The sequence below is a fragment of the Notothenia coriiceps genome, unplaced genomic scaffold, assembly GCF_000735185.1.
Source record: "Notothenia coriiceps isolate Sejong01 unplaced genomic scaffold, NC01 NC01_scaffold00026094, whole genome shotgun sequence".
Classification (NCBI taxonomy): domain Eukaryota; kingdom Metazoa; phylum Chordata; class Actinopteri; order Perciformes; family Nototheniidae; genus Notothenia; species Notothenia coriiceps.
In genome coordinates, this window is record NW_011358795.1 from 43,959 (window position 1) to 71,208 (window position 27,250).

Genomic DNA, 27,250 nt, shown 5'->3' on the forward strand with positions numbered 1-27,250 from the left:
GTGTGTGGTGTGTGTGTGAGATTAAAATAGCCCAATTGCTTTTAAAATAAATAAACATTGAATGTGTTTAATTGAATAATAAAGGGGTTTAACGTTAGTGGCAGGGTGTGTGAGAGAGAATAAATAAGACAGCCCAATATTTAAAAAAATTGTTATTCTTTTCCCCCGCATATTTTGCATATTTTGCAACTTTCCGCATATTTCGCAACTTCCCGCAATTTCACCGCATTAAATCACATAAAAACCCCGCATGTTTAATCGCATAATCAAGGATTTTAGCCCGCATAATCAAGGATTTTTGCCCGCGTTTTTCTGGAGGGTCTGATATAAGAACATGTTTGCTACCACATAATGACACGATGATATGTATGTATTGCATGTTGCACTTGCTCAATATGGCCCAATTTTTTTTGATCTTTATACTATACTATCAGGTCTGAATTAGATTGAAAACCAACAAAAATATTTTTGATTAATCATTATAGCATTTTTTTTTCTTAGAACCTATAATGATGTTTTGAAATGTTATTCTGAACGAAAGAAAAAACACAGGCCTATTTTCTAGTTAACCTGTTGAACCCCATCGACCCGCCCCCGGGCGGAAAAACGCATCATCTGCAGGAAACAGCGTCCGAGAGCTTCTTAGTATTTAATAAACAATGAATGTTTCATATCCATGTAACGGGAAGAAACTCAGCTAACTGATCTTTTTTTTTTTAAAACCATAAAGCTAGCGCCGAGCCTCTGAATTAGCTACGAGCGAAACAATCTTAAGGCCGTTAGCACAGAACTCTAGCTATACCGATCGATATACTTATTGGATCTGCATAAACAAGCTTAGATAACATCTTGAGAGTCCACAGATTATAGAAATATAAGGATCATCACTGAGCGATCAGAACTCGTGACAGGGGAAGCAAATACAGACGACACACGAGGTGATGATCCTTATATTTCTATAATCTGTGGACTCTCAAGATGTTATCTANAACCTGATCTTATGCCCACATTCCAGCTGAGAGGGTCTTCTCTACAGCTGGCCTGATTGTGAATCGCACCCACCTATCCCCTGAGTAGACATGCTCATATTCTTAAACAAGAATGAGTATTGAATAGCTGCATTCTGTGATAGGCCCTGTTATAGGTTGTTGATCTCTGTTGTCACGGGTTACGTTACCCTAACCCGTTATGTTGTTCACCTCCTCATCTCCATCGCTCCCATGTTTTATTTTGTGTTGCCATAAATTAGTCTCTCTGCGTTTCTGCGCTGGGCTAATGCTAATGCTAATGCGAGGATAATAAAATGGTGGCTTCACAACACTTTTTGAGTTTTATGGGGCGTGGTTTGCAATCCGCCCAGCCAATCAGAAATATAGCTCTTTTCTCACAAGAGAGCCGCATGAGAGTCCCTGCTCTCTAGCAGGGACGGAAAAGGGGGTAAAAAGGTTCTCATGAACTAATTTTTGTTCCGGCTCTTTTTGGTGTGAACGCGACATTTCGGAACTATATCGGAACTAAAGTGGGAAAAGTACTCCGGTGTGAACGCGGCTATTGGGACAGAGATAGCAGAGCTTTCCCCATGATTATCCTTCTGCTAGCCAAAGCTAACTTTAGCTGTTGGCTGTTGTTAGCTACATTCAGGTAGTTAGCGGTATTCAGTGGTATTAATCGTATTATATAACTTTCTGCTCCAAAGTAACAAGACCATTTCCCAAACTGTCAAATGATAACTTACAAGTCAATGTATGTTGCAAAATTAATAAATCTTTACTATAAGGGATTTAAAATGTCATTGCGGAGTACATTTAAATATAGATGTGACTGTAGACTAGCAAAACTCTATTTTGTTTATGCTACAAAATCTCTACTTAGATGGAACTCTATGATACATCCTTAGATAAATTAATCTCAATTTCTTCAGCCCGTCATGGCACATAATTTCACACCTGTCCTTGAGTATCCAAATGTAAGGAAAAGGATGAAAAAAAGGTTGGCAATTGTAGCCTACTGTGTTGACAGTTCAGAAGGCCAGCTGACAAACACATTCAGATGTACCCAAGCTAAAGAGAAAAAGCTTTTCTGTCAGGGAAAACTACTGTTTGAAACAAAAGACAGCATTAACTGAGCACAGTGGCAGACTTGGTGTTACTCAGGGTCGTTCTAACAGATTGCCAGGGTTTGCATCCACACATGGACATAGTGCAGAGTGCTAGGGGCAGGATTATTATAAGGACCAGAACGCAAAAGGTTACAGATCAACATGTTTGAAAGGTTAAGCAAAGTCAAATGCCTAATGTCATCATCTGTCCCCCTCACATCCTTCTCTGTTGCTTTTCTTAGTCTTTCTCCTTGGGAAGGAATTGCAGATTGCGTTTAAACTGATTAATATTCAATCTACAGTACAAACTCAAGGTTATCATCACACTTGATCTGCATGTTGGAAAGGTTGGAAATGCATTTTTAAGGGCACTGGAAGTGGAATACAAATTACTCATACCACTTTTTACTTGCAGGTGACAGCAGAGGTTATATATTTAAAACAAATATTTTGTTTTAATATTTTTTACAATCCTAACTAATCCACCACACAATATCTATATTTACACATTGTCAATGAACATTACATTTCTGAAAAAAACAAACTCAGCAGGAAAAAAAAGACACAAGAGAAACACTGGAGTACTGGCCCGAATATAAGACAATGATTTTAGCTTTTGATGGCTAATGTGTGCCTACCCCAGAAAGATATTGTGGTTCAACTGACATAACTGAGTCAGTCTGCTGACTTTATGAACCTGCTCTATAACTATGGTCTTTTTATTGGCATTGGCCAGTTACAAATCAGGCAGACTCTGTTTAACTTATGGAACAGTTCTGCTGCCACATGTTAATGTTACAGCACAAATGGACTGGACTGTCATTCTAGAAAAATATCTAACCCAATAAAACAAATTCCCACATTTAAAAGTGCTTGCTGATCGCACGGCCTCACACGTATGTATCATTTATTCTCAGCAGTAGGACTTTCAAACTAAAACCATTTTTTTTATTAAATCGAGAGGATTTAATTCAGTAATTTATTTTAGCAGATTTAAATATTGATTCTCTATAATAGTCAATAATCCCAAACTGTATTTTCATAAATATACATAAAACCTTTCGTAAAAATTATTGCAATTCAAACAAATTGAATATGTTAAGCACAGTGTATCTGCCTACTGTATATTGTTCTGTATAGTGTTCAGCCGATGTTTAAGTCTATCCCAAAACTGGTACATGGGAGTTTGCCTTATGTTCGGGCCAATACAGCAGTACTGCTAGAACCACATGGGGGGTACTGCTCAGTGTAATAGAGGCTGAGGGCTGGATTTGGGGGCTGGTCTAGGATCAGGGGTAGTGCTTGGAGGTGGTGTGAGGGGACAGGTTTTGGGTCGGAGACTAACCTTTCTTCCGGAGTCCTTGCTGCCACACTCCCCTTTATCGTACCACCATTTGTTTTTCAGTTTGTCTAAGACGGCTTGCTCATTGAATTTCAACACCGCTAGATTTACTGGGATTCTTCCAACCATAAGAAAATAACATAAATAACATATTACACCATGTTATTTTATGTTATTGATTCAGAGACACAGAGCAGCAATTACATACAGACTTTAATGCTTGCTTAAAATGTAAAAAACAACACCTTTTCACACACACCACACACACACACCCATGTATATAAAACAGAAACATCATTATAAACATCAGAGTTAAAGTGATATGCATTAATACTCCATCTAGCTTGGTCGGTGGCTCCCTGAGACACTAGATGTGTATTACTATATCACTTCGGGGTAACCGGCACACTGCGAATGTCACTTAAGCAACACGGAGGTCCCAATTGCATCTTCTGTGAAAGGCGTAATTTGCTAAAGTTAACATCTAATTTTAACTAAATAGAAGCATGGGCTCTTAAAACACGATTGAGCACCAGGGATGCAGACGGTTTAATTAATAAACACTGATCACTTTTAAATCATCGATGCTGGTTTAGTTGAAGCAGGGGACATGATATACAATGTCCCTCTCTTTGGTTTGCAAATATAGCCACCGCTGGCCAAATAATTACCCCCTTCGCACATTTTCTTTGCCCTTTCGCTACACCACAGAGAGATTAAGTGTTGCTAGAGTGGCAGTGCAGTGTGGGCCTGCCGGTTGCCCCCCTCCCCACAACTTCCCACTCCCAGTGGTGGTGGGTTACCCGCAGGGTTTATCAAACTGGCTCTGACCTTGGAGTCCCCGCCCCCGCTGCCGCACTCTCCCTTGTCGTACCACCACTTGTTTTTCAATTTGTCCAAGAGGCCCTGCTCGTTCAGTTTTAACACTGCCAGGTTTACTGGGTTTCTTGAAAATATGATAAAACGATAACCATTAGGAGACACTCTATGGGACAGATATAAAGAGATTGGTCGCATGGTGGTGGTGATTATGAAAACATTGACATTGAAACTCCTGCATGTGACTACTGATATGGAGCAGGAGTGTTGTCTTTAGATGCATGTTAGTTGTTAGTTACAGTAGCAGAGTCAGGTTTTACCATCAGGAGCCTCAGAAGGAGGCAGAGCACAGACTGTGAATGGAGATGCCTTGGATGCGGAAGTCGGTCTACAGATGGTAATTTCCTTTCAGTGGCACAAGCATACAGATTGCTATGGTAACTAACCCATCAATATTCAAACCACAAGTTCTTCTCAGTGAATAGAAGCCTGTCTTGATTCATTTTGAACTGTAAGAAGATACAAATGCAGACTGAGGTTTTCAATGTTTTAACTGCCAGGTTCAATTCCACATCAAGCTGTTTCCTAATCAGGCTGAAAGGAAACTGTGTGGCCAACTGTAGACGGAGTCCTGATCGTGAATCTATATGAAGCAGCTCATCCAAAGCATCTCCCCAAGGCTTGCTCTCTGTCTCTGGTGAGCGTGTGCGTGTATTTCCTATAGCTGACTGACGGGCCACGGACAAAGACTCTCTCCATCCACAAATCACAGAAAGGCACACTCTGCAATCAGAATTTGCATAAAAGAAGTGAAGATTACAGCCTTTGCCAGATTGTTTTTTCTCTCAAATCAGTGTCAATTTTTCTTTGGAGCAAAATTTGAGTTTGGTATTGTGCCTTTCTTCCCAACAGACACAGAAGAGTCTTTCCCCCCTAACCCTATTAAACAACGCAGCTGTAGGGAACACAGGTATCCTCGGAGCTGGTAAAACCTCTAAATTCTTTCTCAGCCCAGAGTAAGCAGGCAGGATAAAAGAAGTCAAAGTTCAGTGTGAGTGAACATGGAGACCTGCAGGTCACTTGTTACGTTTGAAGTGAGCAGACATGTCAGTCAGGCTACTGTACTGCATGTAGGGTGGGATGAGTTTAACAGTCAGGCAGGCATGGTGGTGGCTGGAAATCATACGTGTAAAAATGAAGCAGGGGGAATATATACAGAACATTTCACAGACGTGTAGTTTGAAGACAGGTCATCAGTACATCCTGTAAAATGAAGAGTTAGGTCATTTTAGTATCTTTATTTTCAAAGTGCTACTTTCAATTAGACCTGCACTGCCATACGCATGTTAGAATTCATATGTATTATCATATATCCAGTGGCTCAGATCTGTCAGGTCAGAACAGCCCCAATACTGACCTTAATAAGCAGATTGAGTATCATATTAAATATTTTATTTTTTGCTTTGTTTATGTGCTGCAGTGAGCTTACTTTGATGTGTTAAGGTACTACTGTTACTCTACACTTGTGAAAACATTCGTAAGCTTTTAATATATTGACAGTGTCATTATAACTTAGCTTTATAACCAAAAGTGGAAGCACGGAAGTTTTCTTAAAGTATATTTTCTGCACTTTGTCCCGGAAATTAGTTTGAAAAGTTGGATGGACAGACTAATATTTGTGCTGTTTGTAAGTCCTCTATCCATACACATCACCAGTAATCAAATATTGTAAACTGTATGTTACTGTACGGTATGTATTTAAAATAATAACTAGAGCCTGAGTTAAAGGTTTTAAAGAGAGAAAAAGTCAAATAAATTGCAAATCGTTGCATTAACAATGCATTGCAGGTATCATTGAACCCAACTCTTTGAATTCAGTGGACATCCCCTGATGTCTGACCCCAGGTGACAAGTAGTCAAGTTCTCCTTTAACCATTAAAATGTATGAATTATTAGGAACATACTCAGTCATGAATGTTTGTCATATGTGGCCAAAACTCAGTATCAGACATATGCGAATGTCCACAGAATATAAAATATCACATTAACAGAGAGAGAAAGAGATAATGGGGACATCCTCAGCTGATCAACACAGCAGCACATTGCTACATTATAGGTTTGGACCAATCTGAAATGGCCTGTGAGCAGATTACTCCCACCAGTTATATTGTCACTAATACAACACTTAGTTGCTGCTTGAACTGTGTTTTTAATGAAAATTGAAATGGAGCCTCGAATAAGATGTTAACGACATCTCTAGACAGCGGGCTCTTTCTTGGGGCTGTCAAACAAGGTGGAAAGCCTGAAAGTATCTTTAGTAAGTTTGAATACAATCTCCCCATATGGCTGTTTTCATTGAATGAGGCCTAATAAAGATAGATTAAAAGCTTCAGATGCCACCAGCTCCTGCGCTCTCTCTGTAGTTCCAAGAAACATAGGAATGGGAACTTGGATTAGGGTGTTAATGTAATATGAAAAGGTAGCACATCAAGTATGAATTATTGTTCATTACATTCATTATCACATTGAATGTGGCAAATATAAATTCATCTCCGCTGACATTAAATTCGAAGTGTGAGCCTTGGCGTAAGTGGAAAAGTAGCCATATGGATTGAAGCCCTCCATAAATGGTTATCCTGCTTTTAAAGGCCTTGCTGGTTCGTGAGAGGTGCATTTACATTTTGTACAAGTTTCTTTGTGTTGAAGGGGACACTTCAGGTTCAAAGCAGTCACCAGCGACAACACATGCTCATCAAGGTTTAGAATGTAATTATATGGCAGCAGGAAAACAAGTGCTTCTTAAACAGGATGGTGCATCTCATAGTCCTACTTTACACTTCTGCTACTGCTCACAAGTCAGCTATGAATAGGCTATCTGCATACATTCATATGAAGGCACAATTAAAGATGGTTGGTAGTGTTGAACATTGGAATAATGAAGATGTAAATGTGACAGTGTGCAAAAAAAAGGCCAAGTTAAATGAAGCTGTACAAATGGATGCCATACATTATATTTCTGAGCACAAAACAGGATACTAATACTGAAATGTTGTTCCATTATGATAAAAAATATGCATAAAGGCTTCAATAACTAAGGTCAATGGACAAATCAACAGGTTACGGATGAGGCTCATGCACAAGCTCCACTAAAAGCTCTTATAGGCTTTTATCTAGCCATGCTGCAGTGGCAGGGGCTTACCTGAGAGGGGAGCCCTTCGGTGTGGCGATGCCATAACCTTTAGAGTCAAGGTTTCCTCCCACCTTCATAGTGTCGCACGGTTTCCTCTGCTCTATGTACTCGTTCATTGTGGACTCCAACAGGTAGGCATACTTGCCCTTAGACTTCCTGACTCTCATCACGCCCTCGTCTGTCGTCTTGACAAACACAGGCGGGTCGGCCGACTTCATGTACGACCACATTTTCTCAAACACGGCGATCTTCGACCTCTGAAGGCCAGAATTGTTGAAGAAAGAGATGGGAAGATAGAGAAAGAGACAATGTCAGTGCGAATACTCTAAGTTAAAGATATATGATGCTGTTTTGAAGCTATAATTATTTACATTTTCATCAAATAATTAGATTTTAATAATATTAATTTGAACCTGCCTCGACTGGTGACCGGCCTATCAGTTTTAAATTTCGGTGAAGAATGAAGAAGAAATCAAGATTGTAAAACCTAACAAGGGTTTGACAACAAGAATACCACCCAACCTGTAGCCATTTTGGATAAGTCAATGTTTTATTATGAACTTTCAACTACATTTAAACAATTCTTTAAATATTTTTTATTTAAAGGTTACTGAACACTGTCAATTTTAGTTCTCAGAGAGAAAATAAATCGATTTAGCAAAAATCTGAATTGGCCAATCAGATTTTGAAATTTGAAGAGGAAAATTGCCATCGGGCATCTCTAGTGTTATTGTTATAATACTTTAAATGTTCCATTTTATCATTTTGAAATACTTTCTATGGTTGGCATTTGTTTTCAATAGCAATTTAATGTTTGTACATTTTGTAGTTAGCTAACTATATAGTCATTTTCATTTTAGCGGCATAGCAGGCCATTCCTATGCTGGATTCAACGGGAAATGAAGGATGCATGATATCCAGTATTACTGTGAGTAATTTTATCTTATGGATGTGAGCCTTACTGTTTGCTGTAACTCCTAAAATAACTTCTGATGCTTCTTCACATTCAAAGCGTCCAACTGGCTGCTAACCACAGGGTTGATTTAATTTATGAAGCAGTAGCAGGAATGCTGTGTATCTGTCACACAGGTAGACATTGATGGTCTGAATGAATGTTTGAGTCTCGGTTCCTCACCCTGAAGAATTCTTTGGTGGAGCCGGCATCCAGCGTTCCATAGGCGATCTCCGTCTGCTTAGCCAAGTCCTCAGCACTCTCTATAGGAGACACCATCCTCTCCACTGTCAGAAAGGCAGCCAAGTTGGCAGTATAGGAGGAGATGATGATGAGGGTGAAGAACCACCAGACGCCTCCAACAATGCGGCCCGACAGAGAGCTAAAAAAAGAAGGACAGGATCTTTGGTTATTCAAAAATAGATAGAAAACAATCAGGAGTCAATTACATGTTAAAGCAGTGCCATGGAAGACAAATAGCAACACTGTCTTTTTCTCGACAGTTTTGCAGGCAATCAAGAAAAGCAATCTAAATACCTTGTGATGAAGACACCATCCAAATGACCTACATAGCCTCACACTCGGTCTGCACTCACACACTCCTCGTTCCACCAGGCTTGGGGAGCTTAGACCCATGTGCTAAGGAAAGATAACCAGATCCACAAAGGCCCACTCAGCTTCCTGCCTGCCAAATTAATCTCACTTTAAGAAAGTTGCCAATATGTTTTGTTGAACCACGCACTTTAATTGTTGGAAATTAATAGGCCGAGGGGAACACTTAGCCAATTCTCTAATTGCATTTATTAAAAGAAACAACGAAAACACAACAACTGGGTGATTTAGGAGAAAAATCCCATGAGTAAAATTGAGGTGTCTTCTCTCTCTCTCTATCTCTTTGTGTCTTCACCCCAAGAGGAGTCAGCTCGAACAACAGCAGAATCATGTTGCGTAGCACGCCGGGTCCCCGCTAGCAGAGCCGAGGCACAGAGCAGGGGGGCTTAAGCAATGAACATGTCACAAATCTGAAACAAAAAAGGCTTTCATGATTCACCTTTGTGCCGTAAAGCCAAATGGAGCGTGAACATGAAGGCGAGATTAAGTATGAAAAAAAAGGAAGCTAAGACATTATCATTTAAGATGCCTTTCAGATGACGGGTGGATGATGAAAGAGCAGTCAGGGAGCGAGCGCAGAACAAACACAGGATGGATGCAGAGCCTTTGAAAATCATTTGGGAGAACGCAGAGCTGTCTGCAGTGTGTGTGTGTGTGTGTGTGTGTGTGTGTGTGTGTGTGTGTGTGTGTGTGATTTCTGACTTGTTCAATGATCACTGTTCAAAAGGGAGTGGGTACGGTTAAGCTTTTCTGCGCAGTGAGAAAAGCAACATGCTCTGTCAGATACCTTTGTGCATATTTAGTGTTGCAGTAAATAATTCACAATTTTCTTGCGTCATAACTCTCCGTGTCAGCTCTGCATAGTTATAGAAGTAAAACATTCCACACACTGTGAAATACTTATACTCCAAACTTTACAACATCTCAGTCCTCAGACTTTCTTTGAAAGATTAAATGTAAACATATTCATGTGAACATAGTTTAAGAAGAACCCATCAATCCATAGGCGCCTGCAGCACCTACTGTGTCAGCATCCAAGTCAATGGAGGTCAATGAGCTCTGATCATTGACCCCATGCTGAGCTCTTCATCACACATTTATGTTGCCACTCTTTCCTGCATTTACCTGCAACTGCTGCAAAACAATTCCCCTCAGCATCAAAACGTTTTATGATCATTTATCTTTCAAATTGTGAATCAAGAAATGTACATGTAGAAATAAAATCAACTACTTCCATAAAGAGGGAGAAATCACAAAGAAAAGACAGGGTCGCAAGATGACCAAATTAAGTGGAAATAACACTATTGGGAGTTTAAATGTAAAAGTGTTAATCAAGGATTTCAACGTTGTAGTATTTCATAAAGATCATAAGTGGCAAAAGTATTATAAGGTCATGAAAATCCGGACTATTAGTATGGAATAAATACAGGTCAATATTATCTTAAGATCAAGTTGAAAAAGATAACAACAAAAAAAGTCCAGGGTGACATCTGCAAAACCTTTTTTTCACTGAAAGTGCATTTTCCCCCGGAAATAAAATGTATTTAAATGAAAAAAAAACATTATCCGTATCGCTTCACACCATATCACAGCATCACACTGAATGAGAAGTGCTAATGAGGCCTTTGGGCTTATAGTGTATCTAGAAAATCACAGGTACTGCAAGAAAGTCTGAGGAAGGAAACTTTAACAAAGATCTGCTCCAACATAAGGGAGGGTGGAGAGAAAGTTTGTTCGGCTGATCAAGCTATTCAAGTGAGACGGAGGGAGAGAGGTAAATGGCGTGGATGAAAAGTAAACTGCGTAATACCACCAGAGGCTGACAAACTCCTTAGCTTTGACTGCGGCTGGCCTCCAGAGATGGCAGTAAACAGCTGTCTAATCCTTCTCCTTCAATCGTCCTTTTTTCCCTTTCTATTGCTCTCTCTTCCTCTGCTTTCTTTTCTCCTTTCCCCTCCATCCACCCTACGTCTCGGCTGTGCTCCCTGCCTATCTATTCATGCTGGGGGGGCTGACAGGCGCTTGTTTTGGGCCAGACAACAATGGCCTACATCTTGGCACTGACACTGACGCATTCAGCTATGCACGAGCAAAAACACACACAAACACCCTCACACACACACACTCACACTATTTCTTCCTGAAGACAATGTGTGAGTTTGTCTGAGCAAAAGAACAACGTGGTCACCATTTACTGATTGAGAGAAAGGGAAATGTGTGCGTACATGTGTGTGAGCGAGTGTGTGTCTTGATTCTCCTGCAGCAGTCCTCCCTAGTCGAGCAGAGCGACTGTCAAACACAGACCTGTTTGTCTCTGTTTGTCTCTGTTTGTCTCTTTTTGAACTCTCGCTTCCTTCTGAGCCTCCTTCCCGCTCCTCATACATTATTGCACAGCCGCAGACTTTGATGCATCAGTAAAACGTTAACTAAGCCGCCTTACTACAGCACGCGAAATCTTGCCAAGTAGCACTGTCATTTCCTAGTCTTGTTAAGGCAATGATTAATCAATTATTCAGTCTGCCCATTTTATTGCAAAAGGAATAAAAATGAATAGAAATGAGAGCAGCAAATGCACTCGCAGTATAGCGATGGAGGAATTAAGTAACTGAGTCTCAATGGACAGCTGAAGTTTTTGGAATGTATTCATTGATAGTGTCATTTAATAAGGAACTTTAACCTGTTGAACCCCATCCCTGTTCTTCAGGTTTCAGGCTCGAAAATGACATTCCCAGAACAAATGACCATATCTTCCCTTCTAAAAGGGAAAATTAATAATCTTTTTTCTCAAAGTAATGATAAACCTGTGAGTTGGATGTAGAAAAGTCAGAATCAATATAGATGTTTTTTATTTTAAAGAAATTTCAGATTGAACATAGTAAAAAACTGTAAATTATAGTGTCCGTCCAAAAAATATTTTTTACTAATATGTTAAAACTAACCTTGGATGATGGGTTAGTAGACTAAAAGCTTTAGGAATCCAAAGTACAACATATAATAAGTACCCTGTATCAAGATTGATGCAAAACAAGTGATATTTGACCTTTTTAGACAGGTTTAGCAAAAAAAAACACTTCTGGGGTCATTTGNGGACTTCCGGCCGGGGATTTTGGGCGGCAGTATACGCCGTGAAGTTGTTTGCGGCCTGCCAGTAAACCCAAAGCAGAAGAAGAAGTGACGTCAGTGGCTTAATTTGCCTAATCCACCCCCAGGGATTTATTCCGGTGTGAACGCGATCTGTATTTAGTTCATCAGAACTAAAGAGTTCTGATGAACTAAATTCTCATGAACCTTTGTGGGAAAATTACTGCGGTGTGAATGCGCCTATTGGGACCAATTCTGCCTACCAGCACCTCTAACGCTAACTGATTAGCCAGGTAAACCTCAGAGTTTTGTATCTAATAAACAAACAAGTCCAAATGTCCCTAGCTTTTTACACATGTCGAAGTCTTAATGCTAACATAAGCTTGCTTAAATGCCAGTGCTGTTGATCTTTTTATCTATCACTCTGCAAGAAGGGAAAAAGCTATTCTTTAAATACTTGGTCAGCATTCACAACCTGAATATGTGATAGATTTGACTGCCAGTAGTATCCCCATCTTCCTAAACTACTCCAACTCACTACCCTAAATTACGCAAATAGCTGTATGAAGGGTTTAGAGACTTAATAAGTAGCTTTTTACTTTGGGTGGTATAATTTTTGTTGTATTTTAAAATATTTTTAAGGAATTGGTGCATAGGACCGACTCCAGGAAGCTTAGCAATTATAGCTCCCAGGGATAAACAAACATGTAGCAGAAGAGAATTAAATGGTCTTTCAAATGAACCAGTGTAGTCCATGTTTGATGCAATCTCTCAGTCCTCCATAGCACATAGTTTGACACATATTCCCTGGTATAAAATGTATTTTCATAATTCTACTGACTCACAGGGTATCCACTTTATCGTTGGTCAAAATTCAGACTTAATGTAATTGAAATGCTAATTTTCCCATAGGATTAAAAACGTTTGGTTTAAGTGAATAGAACAAATAAAAGCCCAAATGTAGAGGTAGAGTACAGAGGCATAATAAAGTGTTTTCATGTTCTATTAATCTCCTCAAGTGACACAAATATATTCCAAAAATGGATTTACATAAAACAACATCCTCATGAGACCCCATTGTTTCACGAGAGCCCTTTAGGTTGACTCATTTAAGTCTTAATGTTTCCCTTTCATAACAGACTATAAATAGGCATAAATGTGAGTTAAGTGCCGCTGCAATAGAGAATAATGACCTATAAAATGGAGCAATGTCAAACCAAGATTTGTTTGTGCTGTTGCTGCATGAATGCATGTGTTGTGGAGTGCATTTTACTTTACCCCTATCCCCTTAACACATTTTTTTTTTTGAAAAAAAAACATGTGTTTGAGTATTTGACTTTAAATGTTAATATAGGTTTTGTTTCAAAAGCTTAGTATTATATAAATAAGTAATATTAATTCCAGACCAGTATTTATTGTCATCTTCTGGGGCCTGTCTCACAAAGCGAATGCAATACAGTCAGCTTTTAAGATATGCCTCAATAATATGGCTCCCACGTGAATATGCTAGGTAGCCTGAAACAGGGAATACGTGTCTTCTTTATCAATTGAAAGGTTTCAATACATTTGCTTGTGATCAGGAGTTTGATTTCCCGAATTAAAACAAATACTTGATAAATGCCTTTGACTAAAATGTACATTGAATAAATCACTGGGAGATCATTTTGGGTGTCCTTTTTTAAATCAATAAAGTTGATGTCTACAATGCATACGATATGCAGAAGTGGATTTCACTATTTGCTTTTTTCAACTATACAATGTTTTCACTGTTTCTTAAGAAGCCATTGAGAGCAGCATTGACTACACTACTGAAATATATTTATTGACAACAATGACACTCATTGTACCAGTTTGTGTAGAGTTATGTTGAGATGTTAAAACCTCTACTTTAGCTATTTTGTGAAACTAAAATAGCCCATTTTGAGCCAATATTGTATCTTAAGTTATCCAGCATACAAATTCAATCTTACTTTGTGAGACAAGCCTCCAAAATATGGTTCCGTTAAAGATGTTTTGTTTTGTGTGTGTGTGTGTGTGTGTGTGTGTGTGTGTGTGTGTGTGTGTGTGTGTGTGTGTGTGTGTGTGTGTGTGTGTGTGTGTGTGTGTGTGTGTGTGTGTGTGTGTGTTGTCCTCTGGTCTTTTACTATACATGTTATTTGTATTATATGTGCTGTATTTTGTCTCTATGTGGGCCTAGTTCGTCTTCAGGGTCATCTGTATACAATATGTGTACTCTTAAGTGTGTATGGTTTGGAGTTTGTGTATATTTATGTGTTCCTATGCTGTAATGTATTTAAGTTAAACAAATGTGTGTCTATAATTAAGTGTGTGTGAATCAGTGTTTTAGTCCTGTGTGTTTAAAGCTGTTTTGTTGCCACTATCTTTCCTCACCCCTTGGCTCTGCCCTCTTCCCTCCTTCCCTCCTTCCCTCCCTCCAGGACAAGACGAGCGCTCTGAGCCTCAGCAATGTGGCGGGGGTCTTCTACATCCTGATCGGCGGCCTGGGCCTGGCCATGCTGGTGGCGCTGGTGGAGTTCTGCTACAAGTCCAGGACCGAGTCGCGCCGAATGAAGGTGTCCACCGCGCGAGCCGCTGCCGCCTCAGCCGCTCAGGCCTTTCACTGCTCAGCCTTAGACAGTGGTGCTAGCGCCCCCTACACAGAGCTGCAGAGCTACGGCCTGTACGCCAACAACACTGTTAAGATATAAGGGCAGAGCACAGCCATGGGGTAGGAAACGCTGTGATTCAAACCATGATGATGATGATGATGATGATGACATCTGCCTCCTCACCCTTCCGCCCATCTAACCGTGATCACAGTGCCTCTGTTGGCTTCCACCGCAGTGCAAACGCTGTCCTGTACCTCTCTCTAACTCTGCCGCTACCTCGCTCAGTCTTTACTTCCCTGATCTACTGCAATGTTGTTGAATCACTTAATTCTAAAATTGCCATTATACCTGTTTTTTTTAATAAAGTTTACATTTGTATCACTTGAGCTGATATTACAGAACTACAGAGCCAAGAGAGAAACAATACTGTAAAGATCATCTTTTTTTTTTTAAAATAGGGGGTAATCTTTCTGAAATTCATAATTATTTTTGTTCATCCACAACAGGAAGGGAAACGATATTTGCTAGGTTAAAAGATGTCATTGTTGTTGTAATACAAATGTTTGCCACTACAGACTAAAAGTGCACCACTACCCCAAGTTTTCCCTTAAGATGTAATATTTCTGTGCACTTCAAACACATATACTTACATTGTGTTGAGTACTTTTTACTGCTAATTTGCCGTAAGGTAAAAGTCAAGTTGTTAAAGTCTTCTTATTTAAAGGGATAGTGGTGCACTTCAGCCTCTTGTGGCAGACATGAGTATTACAACATTAAACTGAATAAAATAAATCTATTTAAATCTAACTTAGAAAACGTTTTTTCTTTTTCTAACATGCCTCTCAGGGCAGTTAGTTTTGCAGGGTTGAACTCATCTTGAGAAAAGGTTGTCTTTAAATGTACCTTTTGCTCTCATCCCCTTTACACTATTATATTGACAATGTGTTGATATAAAGATTTGATTTATATGAGTTACTCACTGAGTTTGATTATATATATATGAAATCCAACTAATTAAATGCACATAAAAAAGGCAAATTCTAGTTAAATCCCATTACTACACATTTATATAATCTCACAAATGACTATGTTTTACTACTTTTACAGCACAGGTATAAAGGCAATTTGAATTACAGTGGTACATCTATCTACCTCTGTCGCTCTGAGCAAATCTCTCCTTTGCTCCTTCTTCTCTTTTTGCTGACTGTCTCGCAAACGCAGGGCCCATTGTGGTGAACATCCTTTATATGTATACCATAAGGCAGGCCTGGTACATGTGTGTTATCACTGCTCTAACCTCGAACAGTCTAACTCAAACTGTTGTCTGTCCAGAAACTAAAAGGAAGGACTTATTGCTTGTTATATTTTATCGGGAGATGTGAGATTTCTCCTGACAGCAGTGGTATTGTAGCTTTTAGTCATCTGCTTCATGGATCAATTTGCAACAAACAACCTTTGATTCATTCTTTCAACAACAAAGGCCCCCGCTGACACACTCTCCGTGTAAACAGCGAAAAAGACAAAACAGGGCCAAGACAAGGACTGATTTTCAACATGAGTCTCTTACGTTTTAATCAGCCCACGAAGAGGCTCCTGATCAGTATGCTGATGAGATTGCGAGCAGCCTATTAGTGCAGAAGTGCCTTTATGCTGTTTGGCTTGAAAGAAACAACAACGGCGTTCCAATTAGAGGCTGGTGTGAATCTCCAAACCCCATGCAGCACTCACCAGTTCCTCTAGATCTCACTCGCTTTGCCCAATTGAATCAGCTATAGAATAGGGGGTGCAGGCAAACACTAAAGACACACACACATGTGTATCACACATCATTAGGTTGGCTTTCAGGCTCAGTGGCTTTTATGACGCTAGAATGGGGAATGAAGCTATTAAACCAATGAGTGAAGCCTCAACCCCCTTCTTACTGCCCACACATTGCTCTGCTTCTCCTGTTGCAGAGTGGGACATTGATCGGCCGGCACCACGGTTTACCACCCGCGAATATCACTCAGACCCACATTAAGAGGGTGAAAACCGGCACCCGGTGACTCCTAACAGCTACATCTGCTCCTGAATTTCTTGGAGGGCCAGCAACACATTTAGATAAAGACATAAAAAGCTGATTAAATTCATCTTATAAAGAAAGAGAAACTGCATAATCTTTATTGTCCTATATTTTAAAGTCCTTTTATAGTAATTGTCTGCGCTGCTACCTCTAACTGTTGCATTCACTTTCTCTGCTCTGATTAGGATATAATGCATGCATGTGTGTAAGAGTGAGATCTTGCATGTGGACTAACTATAATCCCTTTTATGTTTCTGTCTTCAGAAATCCATCAACGACGCCATGCGCTGCTCCACCCTGACCCGAATGAGTGGCAACGGAAGCGGCGGAGAGAACGGACGAATCCTCACCCACGACTTCCCCAAGACCGTTCAGACGCTGCCCTGTATGAGCCACACCGCCAGCATGGGACTGGGTGCCTCCGGCATGTGATCCTCACATGACTGTGCTGGCGGCGAGGAATAGGCAGGGTGAGGCAGAAAAAGAGCACAAGACTCTAAATCTCAAAAATCATGGCTGTTTGGTTTGACCCATCTTTCCTCCTGGCTGTCAACGTGCCCGACTTGAACAAGACTTTACCTACTGCCAAAATGCACTCTCGAACCGCTCATTACAAAACTGAGACTCGCAACATTTTTTTTAATAAGTGGATGTTTGAAAAAACAGACACTGAGAAAAAAAAAAAAGGAATTTGTGCTGCAATAAAGAAGCCGTCAACGGGGCGTGTTTTTGGAATTTTTTACAGTGTTAATTTTTGTGGGAAAAAAATTACTTTATTGTTTAGTGTGACGCCTGCGCTGTGCCATTTCGATGGAGCTGTTGACGTAAGTCTGCTTGTGCAATATCTTCACTTCCACTGCTGACCTTGTACTACCTAGATGCTTTCTGATGGCTGATGGAACATGTCTTTGCACAGATGTGGCAGGGGTGGACAAACACTTGTGACTGCTACAATGATTTCATATTGTTTTGGGACACTCCTGTTCTCTTTCCCTCTCACATTTACACGCCATTTTGGGACGACAAAGTGCTCTGAGGAGCAAAGACAGATTTTAAGATAAAGTATATGGTTTTACAAAACTGTAATAGCTCAAAGATATTTGTCAAAAGGTTGATTCGATTTATCCGCAACTGAAGGTGAACACTGTTTACATCAGCAGTTGACCAGGCCACAACAAACATGCATTGCTGCTACACCTCATTTTAACACAACATGCCTTGTCTTTGTGCCATATGACCATTCTCACACATACACACAGATACACACTTGTTTCTCCTGGGTAAGAGTTCATAATTTAGTCAGAGATTCAGAAATCACTTGACCTAACAAAGGCTATAACAGGAAAAAAACAAAACACTGACACATTACTCCGTGGCTTTGTACAGTACTGAGTGACCTTACACTGTATTCTACTGTTGTGACATTCATAGCATATCCATTGATATACTGGGGAGTCTATTTGCAGCAAACATTGAAGAACAATGATTGACAGATTCAGATATAATCTGCAGAAAATATTCTTCAAACTATTGTTGGAGCTGCATAATTCCCTCCCTCCTGTGATGTATTTTCAGCTGTATTCAGTTTTTATTGATATTGGCAGTGAAGCCACTCAATTCATCCCCTGCAGATCGTGCGCGACCTATAAAGGGGAAATTGGCCTCCTCTAGCTAGCTTAGAATTGAAACATGCGATGTGACTGGCAGACTCACCTTCACATTTGTCCGTGTTTATTAACTGTCAAGGTTTCCGTTTGTCCCATACTGCCTGGCTGTAGAGTTCTTCCTTTTTCAGATGTCATGTAAACAGAATTAGAGCGGCGGGTCCTGAACAGCAGAGGGCAGAGATGACAAAGGGCAGACTGCCTCGGTTTGGCATGATAAACCAAAATTCCACCATTTCAATACTTCTAACACAAAATGACTATTGGTGATGTGCTTTGCATTTCTAGTGTCGTTATGTCCGTTAGTGGTACACATAGCAGAAAACAGACTTCGGGTCATAACAGGCAATTTCAATGAAAGAAAATAATAAGGCTGGCATAATTATATATTTTATTTTTGTCAACAAATATTGTGAAAAAACACAACAACAGGATGTCATCTATTTGAAGGATTTGGCAATATATGACACAATATGTGATGACATTTTCAGTTTGCCATCCAACAAATCGGATGAAACAGCACCCACGTAATCCCAACAAAGCTGATTACTTTTCAGTGTTAAACTATTAATGAACTTAACAAGTTTTTATGACTTTGATTTTGCATTTCTTAATGAATGTGTAATGTTTCGATGGGATTTAAAACTTCTTAACTCCTTACCCCGCTCGTGTCTACAGAAGGCGTACATATTAAAAACATCTCACAAATGTAATGTTTTAAATTTAAAGAATGCTTGGTATTTTTGCTAAAACAACCGACTTGGTTATGTAGTTTTGTGAAAATGTTACTTAAATGGGACCTATCATGCTTTTGTACGTCTTTTATACATGAATATGTGTCCCAGGTGTGTCAGGGAAGTCACCAAGTGTCAGAAAACACAACCCGCTCTCTTTTCCTCCATACCCAAATCTCTAAAAACGGGGCTGCAACGGATCTGATACAGACTGATAGAGATTTGAAATATCTCTGACGTCAGAAACGGGGTGCTCCGCCTATATGGGCAACTCTCCACCTATCAGAGGAAGGAGAGGTTGCCGTGGCATGGTAACAGCATGGTAACAGCATGGTAACATGACGCTCGTGCCTCGCCCCCCTCCTTTGCAGGGGGGCGTGGTCAGCTGCAGCTCATTTGCCACAGAGTCGGCCCTTGTGAAGACAGGGCTGGAATAGAGCAAACAGAGCGAAATGAGGTATGGCTAAAATGCATGATCTGTTTGGTATTTTGAAAAAAAAACTTCACAGACATGTTTTAGATAGGTATGGCCCTACAATATATGTTTCAAATATAGCATGATAGGTCCACTTTAAACAGAAATACATAGAGCATTTGTTGGGAACTGTAATTCAGCGACGGATTAATACACAATTGATGCACTGGTATATATACTATATGAAGTATATATAACAGCCGGGAAGTGTGGTACAGTGCCCTTATTTATAAATTAATTAAAGAATATTTCAGCCAGAATCTGTGGCTCATTCATATGTTTTTAAATAAAATACAATAGCAAATACAAAGGCGATACTTGATTGTAAGATTACTTTATTGTCAGTTGTAGTCTTTTCATAGGAAATGTTGACAACAAGAAGAATATTGAATTTGGACAGCCTCATCCTTTAAACTTTAAATCCTATAGGTGAAAACTGCCATAGCTGGAATAAAACTTTTAATAACGCTTCCCAGCCCGAGGTTATATAAAGGGTACATTCTGTGCCTTCTTCCAAAACAAGCATCCACTCTCGTTTCGGGTAGATGAAAGATGAGGAGTAATGTATAAGAAATCATAAAACTGCAGTAATTCATCACAACATAAGCCCTGAAATGCACTGAACATCATCATCTCCACTCACGGTCGACATCTGAGAGTCAGACAGTGTCCAAAGGTGTGGTTTTTACTTTAAGGTGACTAGAAGGTTGTTGCTTGAAATGGGATTTTCGCTGCTGCTGGATGCCAGAGGTCAGCTGTAGATTATGTACGGCACAGTCTTGCTGACCTCTAATTTCACAGCAGAGGCCAAGCGTCTGTACAAAGGCGGCACCCCCTGCTTCCACTGCTGCCTGCATATTATTTTTCTTCTCCTCTGAGTTTCTGCTTTAAAAAATATAGTACCAAATCCAATGTATGACCTCTCTCTTTGTTTAGATTGTCATACAAGCAAGAAAAATAGGCAGTCAGAGTTTACTGAAATCATACATATCTCCACCTATTATGTATATAAAAGGCTTTTCTCTCCCCCCAGTGAAATGTTTGTTCTGCTCCCATCATGCCTCAGCGTACCTGAATTAGTTACCTACCGCGTGAGTACTTTTCCTTTACTTCCCCCATCTATGCGTTTTCTTTTGCTGATGTTGTATTAATTAGAACACGGCACAGCTCTCTCCAACAGAGGCTTTACCTTCAGACAGATGTTTTATATGCCATAAAAGATTTGTAAAAAAAACAAATAATAATTAAAAAAAAGACACTCAATGTTTGTATTATAAAGGAGAGTTGGGTGCCGGGAAAGTGTTATACACTTTAACGAGTGTAAAATATAAAACACATGATGTTGAGTAATCTTTAGACGCTAATGTTGTTTTAAGCCAGTTTTGAGTTCATTTCATCTTATTTTGTTGCAATTTCAAAAAGAATTTCCTGTTGGTGTTTTGTGCTTGAAATTTAACACCATTTGAATATTCTTTGTCGTTTTCCTTTTTCACAGTATTTTACTACTGGAATCTAATCACCAGAAACATAGTTGTTTTTTAAAACTTTGGAAAGGGTTGTACGGTTTTAAAATCAAAATGTTGATCTTGGTTTCACAGTTTAAAAGAAAAGTTAAATAATTAAACTATTAGCAATCAGACTTTTGAGAAATAACTTATTTCTTTTCAACCAAAGTGTCCTGGAAGGAAGTCATCATGCTTTTGTAACTGAATAAAGGAATAAACTATGAATATTTGTTCAGTTTTATTTCAACGGGATTCGTATAAATCACTCCTTGCCTCGGGCAAATGAATCCGTGTATCTACCGTCCAATTGTTTTTCTTTATTAAACACGTAAACGGAAGAGCGTCTGAGAGGCGTTTTTGCTTTTAGCTTTTTACCCCCCATATATACAGTCTATGTTTTTACCCAAGCGGCAAACTCTGTGGAAGAGCCGGGACGCCAATACGGAAGTGGCACACACTGCAGTTCATATATTGGCCGATAGGGAATGACTGCAGAAAGGAGCAATTTCCATAGACCCCCATGTTAAAATGCCCAACTTTACAGCAGAAAAAAACATGTTTCTACCCATGGATGCAATAAATATTATTATGAATATAGTTAGATTCCACCTTCATGATTATGGATCTGTGAGTGAATTGTTTCTAACATAGGGTGACCAGACGTCCCCGTTTTCCGGGGACAGTCCCCGTTTGTATTGACCTGTCCCCGATTGAAACTGTCCCCGGAAATGTCCCCGTTTTTTAATATACGTTAAAAACACATAGCAAGGTTAAATAAAACGTTTCATGTCAGGAAACACTGGGTAAACAGACTGTGGTCAAGCCAGCCCCCACTTCGAAAAACACAGTCAAGCCAGCCCGCACGTTGTATTGCGGTGCGCGAGTATCCTATGCATTACGGTAGGGGCATGTAAAAACTGCCTTCAAAATAAAAGCGTTTACTCGGTCAATAACAAATATACCTAAAAAAACACACCAAACATATTCATATACTGGAGCTTAAATCAAGAAATATGTACAATATAATGNCTCCCGGGGTCATATTTCTCCCGCATTTCTCCCGATTTCTGACAAAACAGATTTACACACAACTGTTTCCACTCAGACTTTAATACAGCTACACCATTGTTTGGTTTCCATGGTAACACGTCTCTTTAGTAGCGCGCGCAACTCAAAGTCTGAGAGGGTGGTGAGGCAGATATTCACAGAAAACAGAAAAATAATCGACAACTACTCTACTCTCTGCTCACTCCTTTCCTGTAAAATACAGGTCCAGCCCACACATATGCTCCATCAAGGACGGTGCTACTACAGGCCGCAAGGCAGTGCACTTACAACTACAATAAGCATGTTAATCTAACAGCTCCGGCGATCCACTAGCACCCCCCCAAATTCTAGCGCACTCGAGCTGGTTTCTCCATTCTTACCTACTCTACCTTTAACTATTTTTAGGGTGCAGCTATATGTTTTATTTATTTCAAAGTGGGCCCATTTTAATAATATATTTTTTTCCTTCAAATGTGCAGAGGACTCCCCAAGTACTGTGTTTAATTTATTTTAAAGTAGGCCTGTGTATTATTTGTAATTCTCCTTATAGGAGTTCTTTGTTTCTTATTAGAGCTTAACAGTTTTATATAATGTAATAAATAGCCTAATAAATGCAAAAAAACTGTAGTTTTTGTCTGATATAACAATAAATACAACTTTATTAGCTATCAAGCTATGAAATATGTTTTGCGGCTCAAGACAAAAAAATGTTTTGGAAAAAGGAGCAAAATAGCTCTTTTGCTCAAAAAGGTTGCAGACCCCTGGTCTAAGGAATAGATAGCCCAATGGATTGAGCCTGCGGCCAGGATGCGGCGATGTCCTCCGCGCAGCTGGTTCAAAGCTCGGAAAAGTCAAACTTGTAATCATTGCTTTTCAACTTTAATACTTTAATGACTGATAAAAGGCCCTCTCCACCCAAAAAAATGTCCAGCACTCTCTAGACTCTTCTCAATAACCCAATACACACAATTATCAATCTTTCATTGCAAATAGAACATGATATTCAGTCTTAGTGTGTGTGCATCGAATATTTTTCAAGGCAAAGATACGTTAAACCCACTGCAGCCTTACACTTCGCCAGGAGAGGTCGCTGTAACTGAAGCTTCGAGAAATGAACCTATTTCCGACACAATTGTCCAAGTGGTTCGACGCTTCATTCAAAGCTTCATTTTGCCATCACTACTGTTGAGTTCATTCTAAAATGTCTTTCCTCCACAGTCCACACGGGAATCAACTAATAAAATGAACACTTACCCTGCCTGTGCTTCCATCGAAATGGAAACTTAACTCACTGAACATATCAGTGTCAGGGTTGCTTCCTGTTGCTCTGTTCCTGGATCACATGATGAGTGTTGCTCCTCCCCTCTCAATTTACAGGAAATACAAATTCAGGTTTCAGGAAATCAAAGCTTTTCTATCAGTGTGTTGTGCTCACAACCTCTGTATACATCCATGGCTCACAATGAACATATCAACTATATGTAATACTACACCTGAATTGTTTGTGTTATGTATTATTGTTTTCTGTTATGTATTATTTACTTATATGAAGGTGAATCAACATGTATTTTATGTAAGAGAGTGCTACAGCAGACATCAATGACATTCCCTGGTCAGCTGTAGTATCCAAATGAAGAACACATCTCAGGGTGAAAGATATGTCCTGTAGCTTAAGGGTTAAATCATAAATGTAACATCTCTGACGATTTATTAAGAGGCAGCAGATAAATTGGGTTTTGGCTATTTGTAGTAGAACTAGTATTACATAATTAACAATGACAGCTGTAGAGGTGGCAGTATGTGGTGGAAAATAACAAAGTATGTTTACTCAAGGACTGTATATCATTTTAAATGTATTGTGTTGGCAACTGTGCGACACAAAAAGGCTGATTAATTTATAGAAAATAATTGCTTCTTAAATTCATAATTACAATATTGTTAAATGAAATACAATTGTGTTACATATTTCTCAAATGCTCAGTTCTAACTTACTAAAGTGATCTACTTAGTGAATATTTGAATAGTGTCCACTATGCAGCAGGTTAAAAGTCTTTGACAATTAAATATGAAACAGCTTTTCCAATTTTATTTGAATATGGTCATGTGGAATAACATTTTAATGATCATTTTTAAAGTCCCATATGGGCTTCCATCATGTACGGCTTTCTTCTGTAACTGCTGGAAGCCAATCTTCACTTATAATAAAATGTATCTGACTCTATTTAATGTCTCCGTGACAGGTTTTTCTACACATTTTCTATTTTTAATTCCATACTATTTCAGACTCCAATTTACAGACTTATCGATTGATTGTTCAGAGTAAATTTGTCCAAGAGTACTAATACCTGATTTATAGTGTTAACAAGAGGTTTTAAAATCCATCTCTTCACATGTAAGTTACAATCTGACTGTATGCTAATATGTTGCTAAATTGCCAGTTGTTGCTGCCTGTAGCTCATACAATTCGACAACAAACTGTGACTGACCATTGGTGTTATACGGTGGTGCAAACGCGGAACAACGGCCAAAAACAAATACATTAGCAGGAAACAGCTGCAAATCCTGAAATGAAAAACAAACAAATCCTGAAAACAAACGCAACAAAAAAACGCTGCAAATACCAAAAACGATATGCAAAGTCCAAAGCACGTACAAATTCCAAAACACAAAAAAACCATTCCGGAAGTGCTCCAGGCCTCTAGGGGGCGCGCTACGTGGAACAGATTGATGTCTGACCAGACATTAAAGCCTCATCCCAGTACCCTGTAGTGGCAATTTCTTTATCTTACTTTATATGGTAAAGCCAAATGATTATATTATGCTTAGAAATTGTATTGGAGCAACTCGACCTGTTGTACCACAAGGGAGCATCCCGCCAAGGTCGTACCTGAAGAATGCGGCCCTCCCTATGGGAGCATTGTAAGATAACAGTTTTCTGTCAAAGTCTTATCTTTATTACTTCCTGCACAGCAACAGTCCTCTATAAAAACACACACACACATTATACCCTGTGTGCACTCCTGCAGACTACTCTATACTCTGTGAGACATGTACCTTTGAAGCGCTTCAAATAAAGAACCAACAAAAGACAACGCTGCCTGCTTTCACCAGTTTATTATTGATTACTCTCATTGTACATCTTTACAGTATTGACGAGTTTAAAATATCCACGACAAATTGGCTGGAAAGAGAAGTGGGATCTCTGAAAGCTCCATCGGGGCACACCTACGGACGCTGGTGGTCGCTCCGCGGATCCTCGGATTCTCCTCTACCTCGACAGAAAACGTACAGGACGAGAGGACCAGCGCCGGGGTGAAACCGATTGACTTCACAGATCCAATGAACTCAAAAGGCCCTTCAAATGCTCGGTGAGATGTACAATTTCTAATTGTTAAAAAGTAAAACGTAATAAACACTCCATGACATTTATAAGCGGGTTGCTCAAAAGTAGNCTTCTGCTCGGCCGACCACAGAGAGGGAGCTTTTTACATACCTCTCTCTGAATCATCTTCTGCTTGTAACATTACCGCGCCTTTTATTAATTAAAGTACCCATTTGAACCTTCTCAGAGACTCCATTGGTCTACTTACTTTTAAAGCTTCTCTCCTGGACACGAGAATAACGAACATAGTTAACTGTGTGTGTGTGTGTGTGTGTGTGTGTGTGTGTGTGTGTGTGTGTGTGTGTTTTATCTGATCCGGATGGTTACTAATTCCTTTTCTTTATGGAGGTCATTTTTGACCGGGAACACCATGTTACAAAGTTGACTAAATCATCCAAAATTCTATGAAAGTGGTGATCAGCAATTGTATATGTTCAAATGTGTACTGTGAAATATATCATAAAGCCTTAATGCAATCGAATGTAAAACTAAAAAGTTATGATTGATGAAAGTAGTAAATCGGTCAGATTTGATCAGAAGACAACAGGAGGGTTAGACACACATAACATCTAAATAAAAACATTGCACTGGTAGAGGTAACTGAAATGTAGTCTTACTTTGAGTCTGAAAGTCCGGGTTCATTGCTGAAGTATGGAGGGGCCTCTTTGGAAAAGTCACTCTTCATAGACAGACAGCTAGGGGCTGGAGACTCTGCTCTCTGTCTGCTGTACTGACCTCTGGAAAAACAAGAAATATGAATAATAAATGTAAGATTAGAATACATGTTTTATTGAGGACAAACAGCTGTCACAGATACCTAGAAGAATGTTTCTTTGATGAAAGGTTTGTTAGCTTTGCAAACACATTTTGTTAGAAAATACCAATATACATGCAAAAAATGTAAAATAAACATTGCAAAGGCAAGGGTAACTTGAAATGAGTCATACTTTGAGTCTGAGGGTCCGGGTTCATTACTGAAGTATGGAGGGGACTCTTTGGAAAAGTCACTCTTCATAGACAGACAGCTGGGTGCTGGAGACTCTGCTCTCTGTCTGCTGTACTGACCTCTGCACAATCAAGATCAAGATTTATATTGCATGAATCCTTGTTCAACAATCTGATGTTGAAACCAGTTAAGTAACTTAAACACACAAATTACTGTTACTAAAATGGCATTAGTCCACTTCAGATTTGATTACGGCTTCTCTAAGTGACTGACAGCTGTCACAGATGCTAAGGAAGATGGCACGAATGATTTGGCTTTGTGACGGTTACGTTTGTTACATTTAGGATAGCAAATAGTTAAAAACGTTAACATACTAACACAAAATCTACAGACACCTAAGACAGACAGCTGAATATGAGTGGACGTGCAGAAGTTCTCCTACTTTGCATCTGAGGGTCCGGGTTCATTGCTGAAGTTTGGAGGGTTTTCTTTAGAATCATCACTCTTCATAGACAGACAGCTTGGTACTGGAGACACTGCTATATCCTCACTTCCCTCCTTACAATCACTCATTTTGTGATCTGGAGGCAGTCTGAGGGGTAAGACATAAGGACAAACTCTGTGAAATCATAACACAAGACAAACAAGTTTCTACATGAGTCATACTCAGTTACACACACACACACACACACACACACACACACACACACTGAGACTCGACCAAGGCACACG

The 27,250-nt window shown here is 39.5% G+C and overlaps 2 protein-coding genes across 4 annotated transcripts; one reads left to right on the forward strand and one right to left on the reverse strand.

Annotated features, from left to right (window-relative positions):
* Positions 1-4,166: 4,166 nt before the first annotated feature.
* LOC104956469 (glutamate receptor 1-like) lies at positions 4,167-11,397 on the reverse strand. Its single transcript, XM_010783950.1, has 4 exons — positions 11,318-11,397; positions 8,585-8,783; positions 7,459-7,706; positions 4,167-4,386 (listed from the first exon to the last, which is right to left on the reverse strand). The coding sequence occupies exons 1-4, from the start codon at positions 11,395-11,397 to the stop codon at positions 4,167-4,169; spliced, it is 747 nt and encodes a 248-aa protein (XP_010782252.1).
* Positions 11,398-12,291: 894 nt separating this feature from the next.
* Positions 12,292-19,279, forward strand: LOC104956457 (glutamate receptor 1-like). 3 transcript variants are annotated; one of them, XR_799557.1, is made up of 3 exons: positions 12,292-12,387; positions 14,533-14,822; positions 17,030-19,279. XR_799557.1 is itself a non-coding variant. In XM_010783938.1 (2 exons), the coding sequence occupies exons 1-2, from the start codon at positions 14,608-14,610 to the stop codon at positions 17,195-17,197; spliced, it is 228 nt and encodes a 75-aa protein (XP_010782240.1). In that variant the 5' UTR covers positions 14,231-14,607; the 3' UTR covers positions 17,198-19,279. The 3 variants fall into 3 exon arrangements, 1 of the variants encoding a protein (XP_010782240.1); XR_799556.1 differs by lacking the exon at positions 12,292-12,387 and having other exon boundaries at positions 14,231-14,822; XM_010783938.1 differs by lacking the exon at positions 12,292-12,387 and having other exon boundaries at positions 14,231-14,667.
* Positions 19,280-27,250: the final 7,971 nt, after the last annotated feature.

What these genes read in the sequence shown, in the direction of transcription:
- LOC104956469 (XM_010783950.1), bottom strand. Translation starts at nt 11,397, where the DNA reads ATGTATGAGGAGCGGGAAGGAGGCTCAGAAGGAAGCGAGAGTTCAAAA. An exon ending in AGACAAACAGAGACAAACAG is followed by an intron (nt 8,784 to 11,317) that starts GTCTGTGTTTGA and finishes TTCTTTTTTTAG; the next exon opens with CTCTCTGTCGGGCCGCATTG. An exon ending in CCGAAGGGCTCCCCTCTCAG is followed by an intron (nt 4,387 to 7,458) that starts GTAAGCCCCTGC and finishes CATATTTTCAAG; the next exon opens with AAACCCAGTAAACCTGGCAG.
- LOC104956457 (XM_010783938.1), top strand. Translation starts at nt 14,608, where the DNA reads ATGCTGGTGGCGCTGGTGGAGTTCTGCTACAAGTCCAGGACCGAGTCG. An exon ending in CCGAGTCGCGCCGAATGAAG is followed by an intron (nt 14,668 to 17,029) that starts GTGTCCACCGCG and finishes TTCTGTCTTCAG; the next exon opens with AAATCCATCAACGACGCCAT.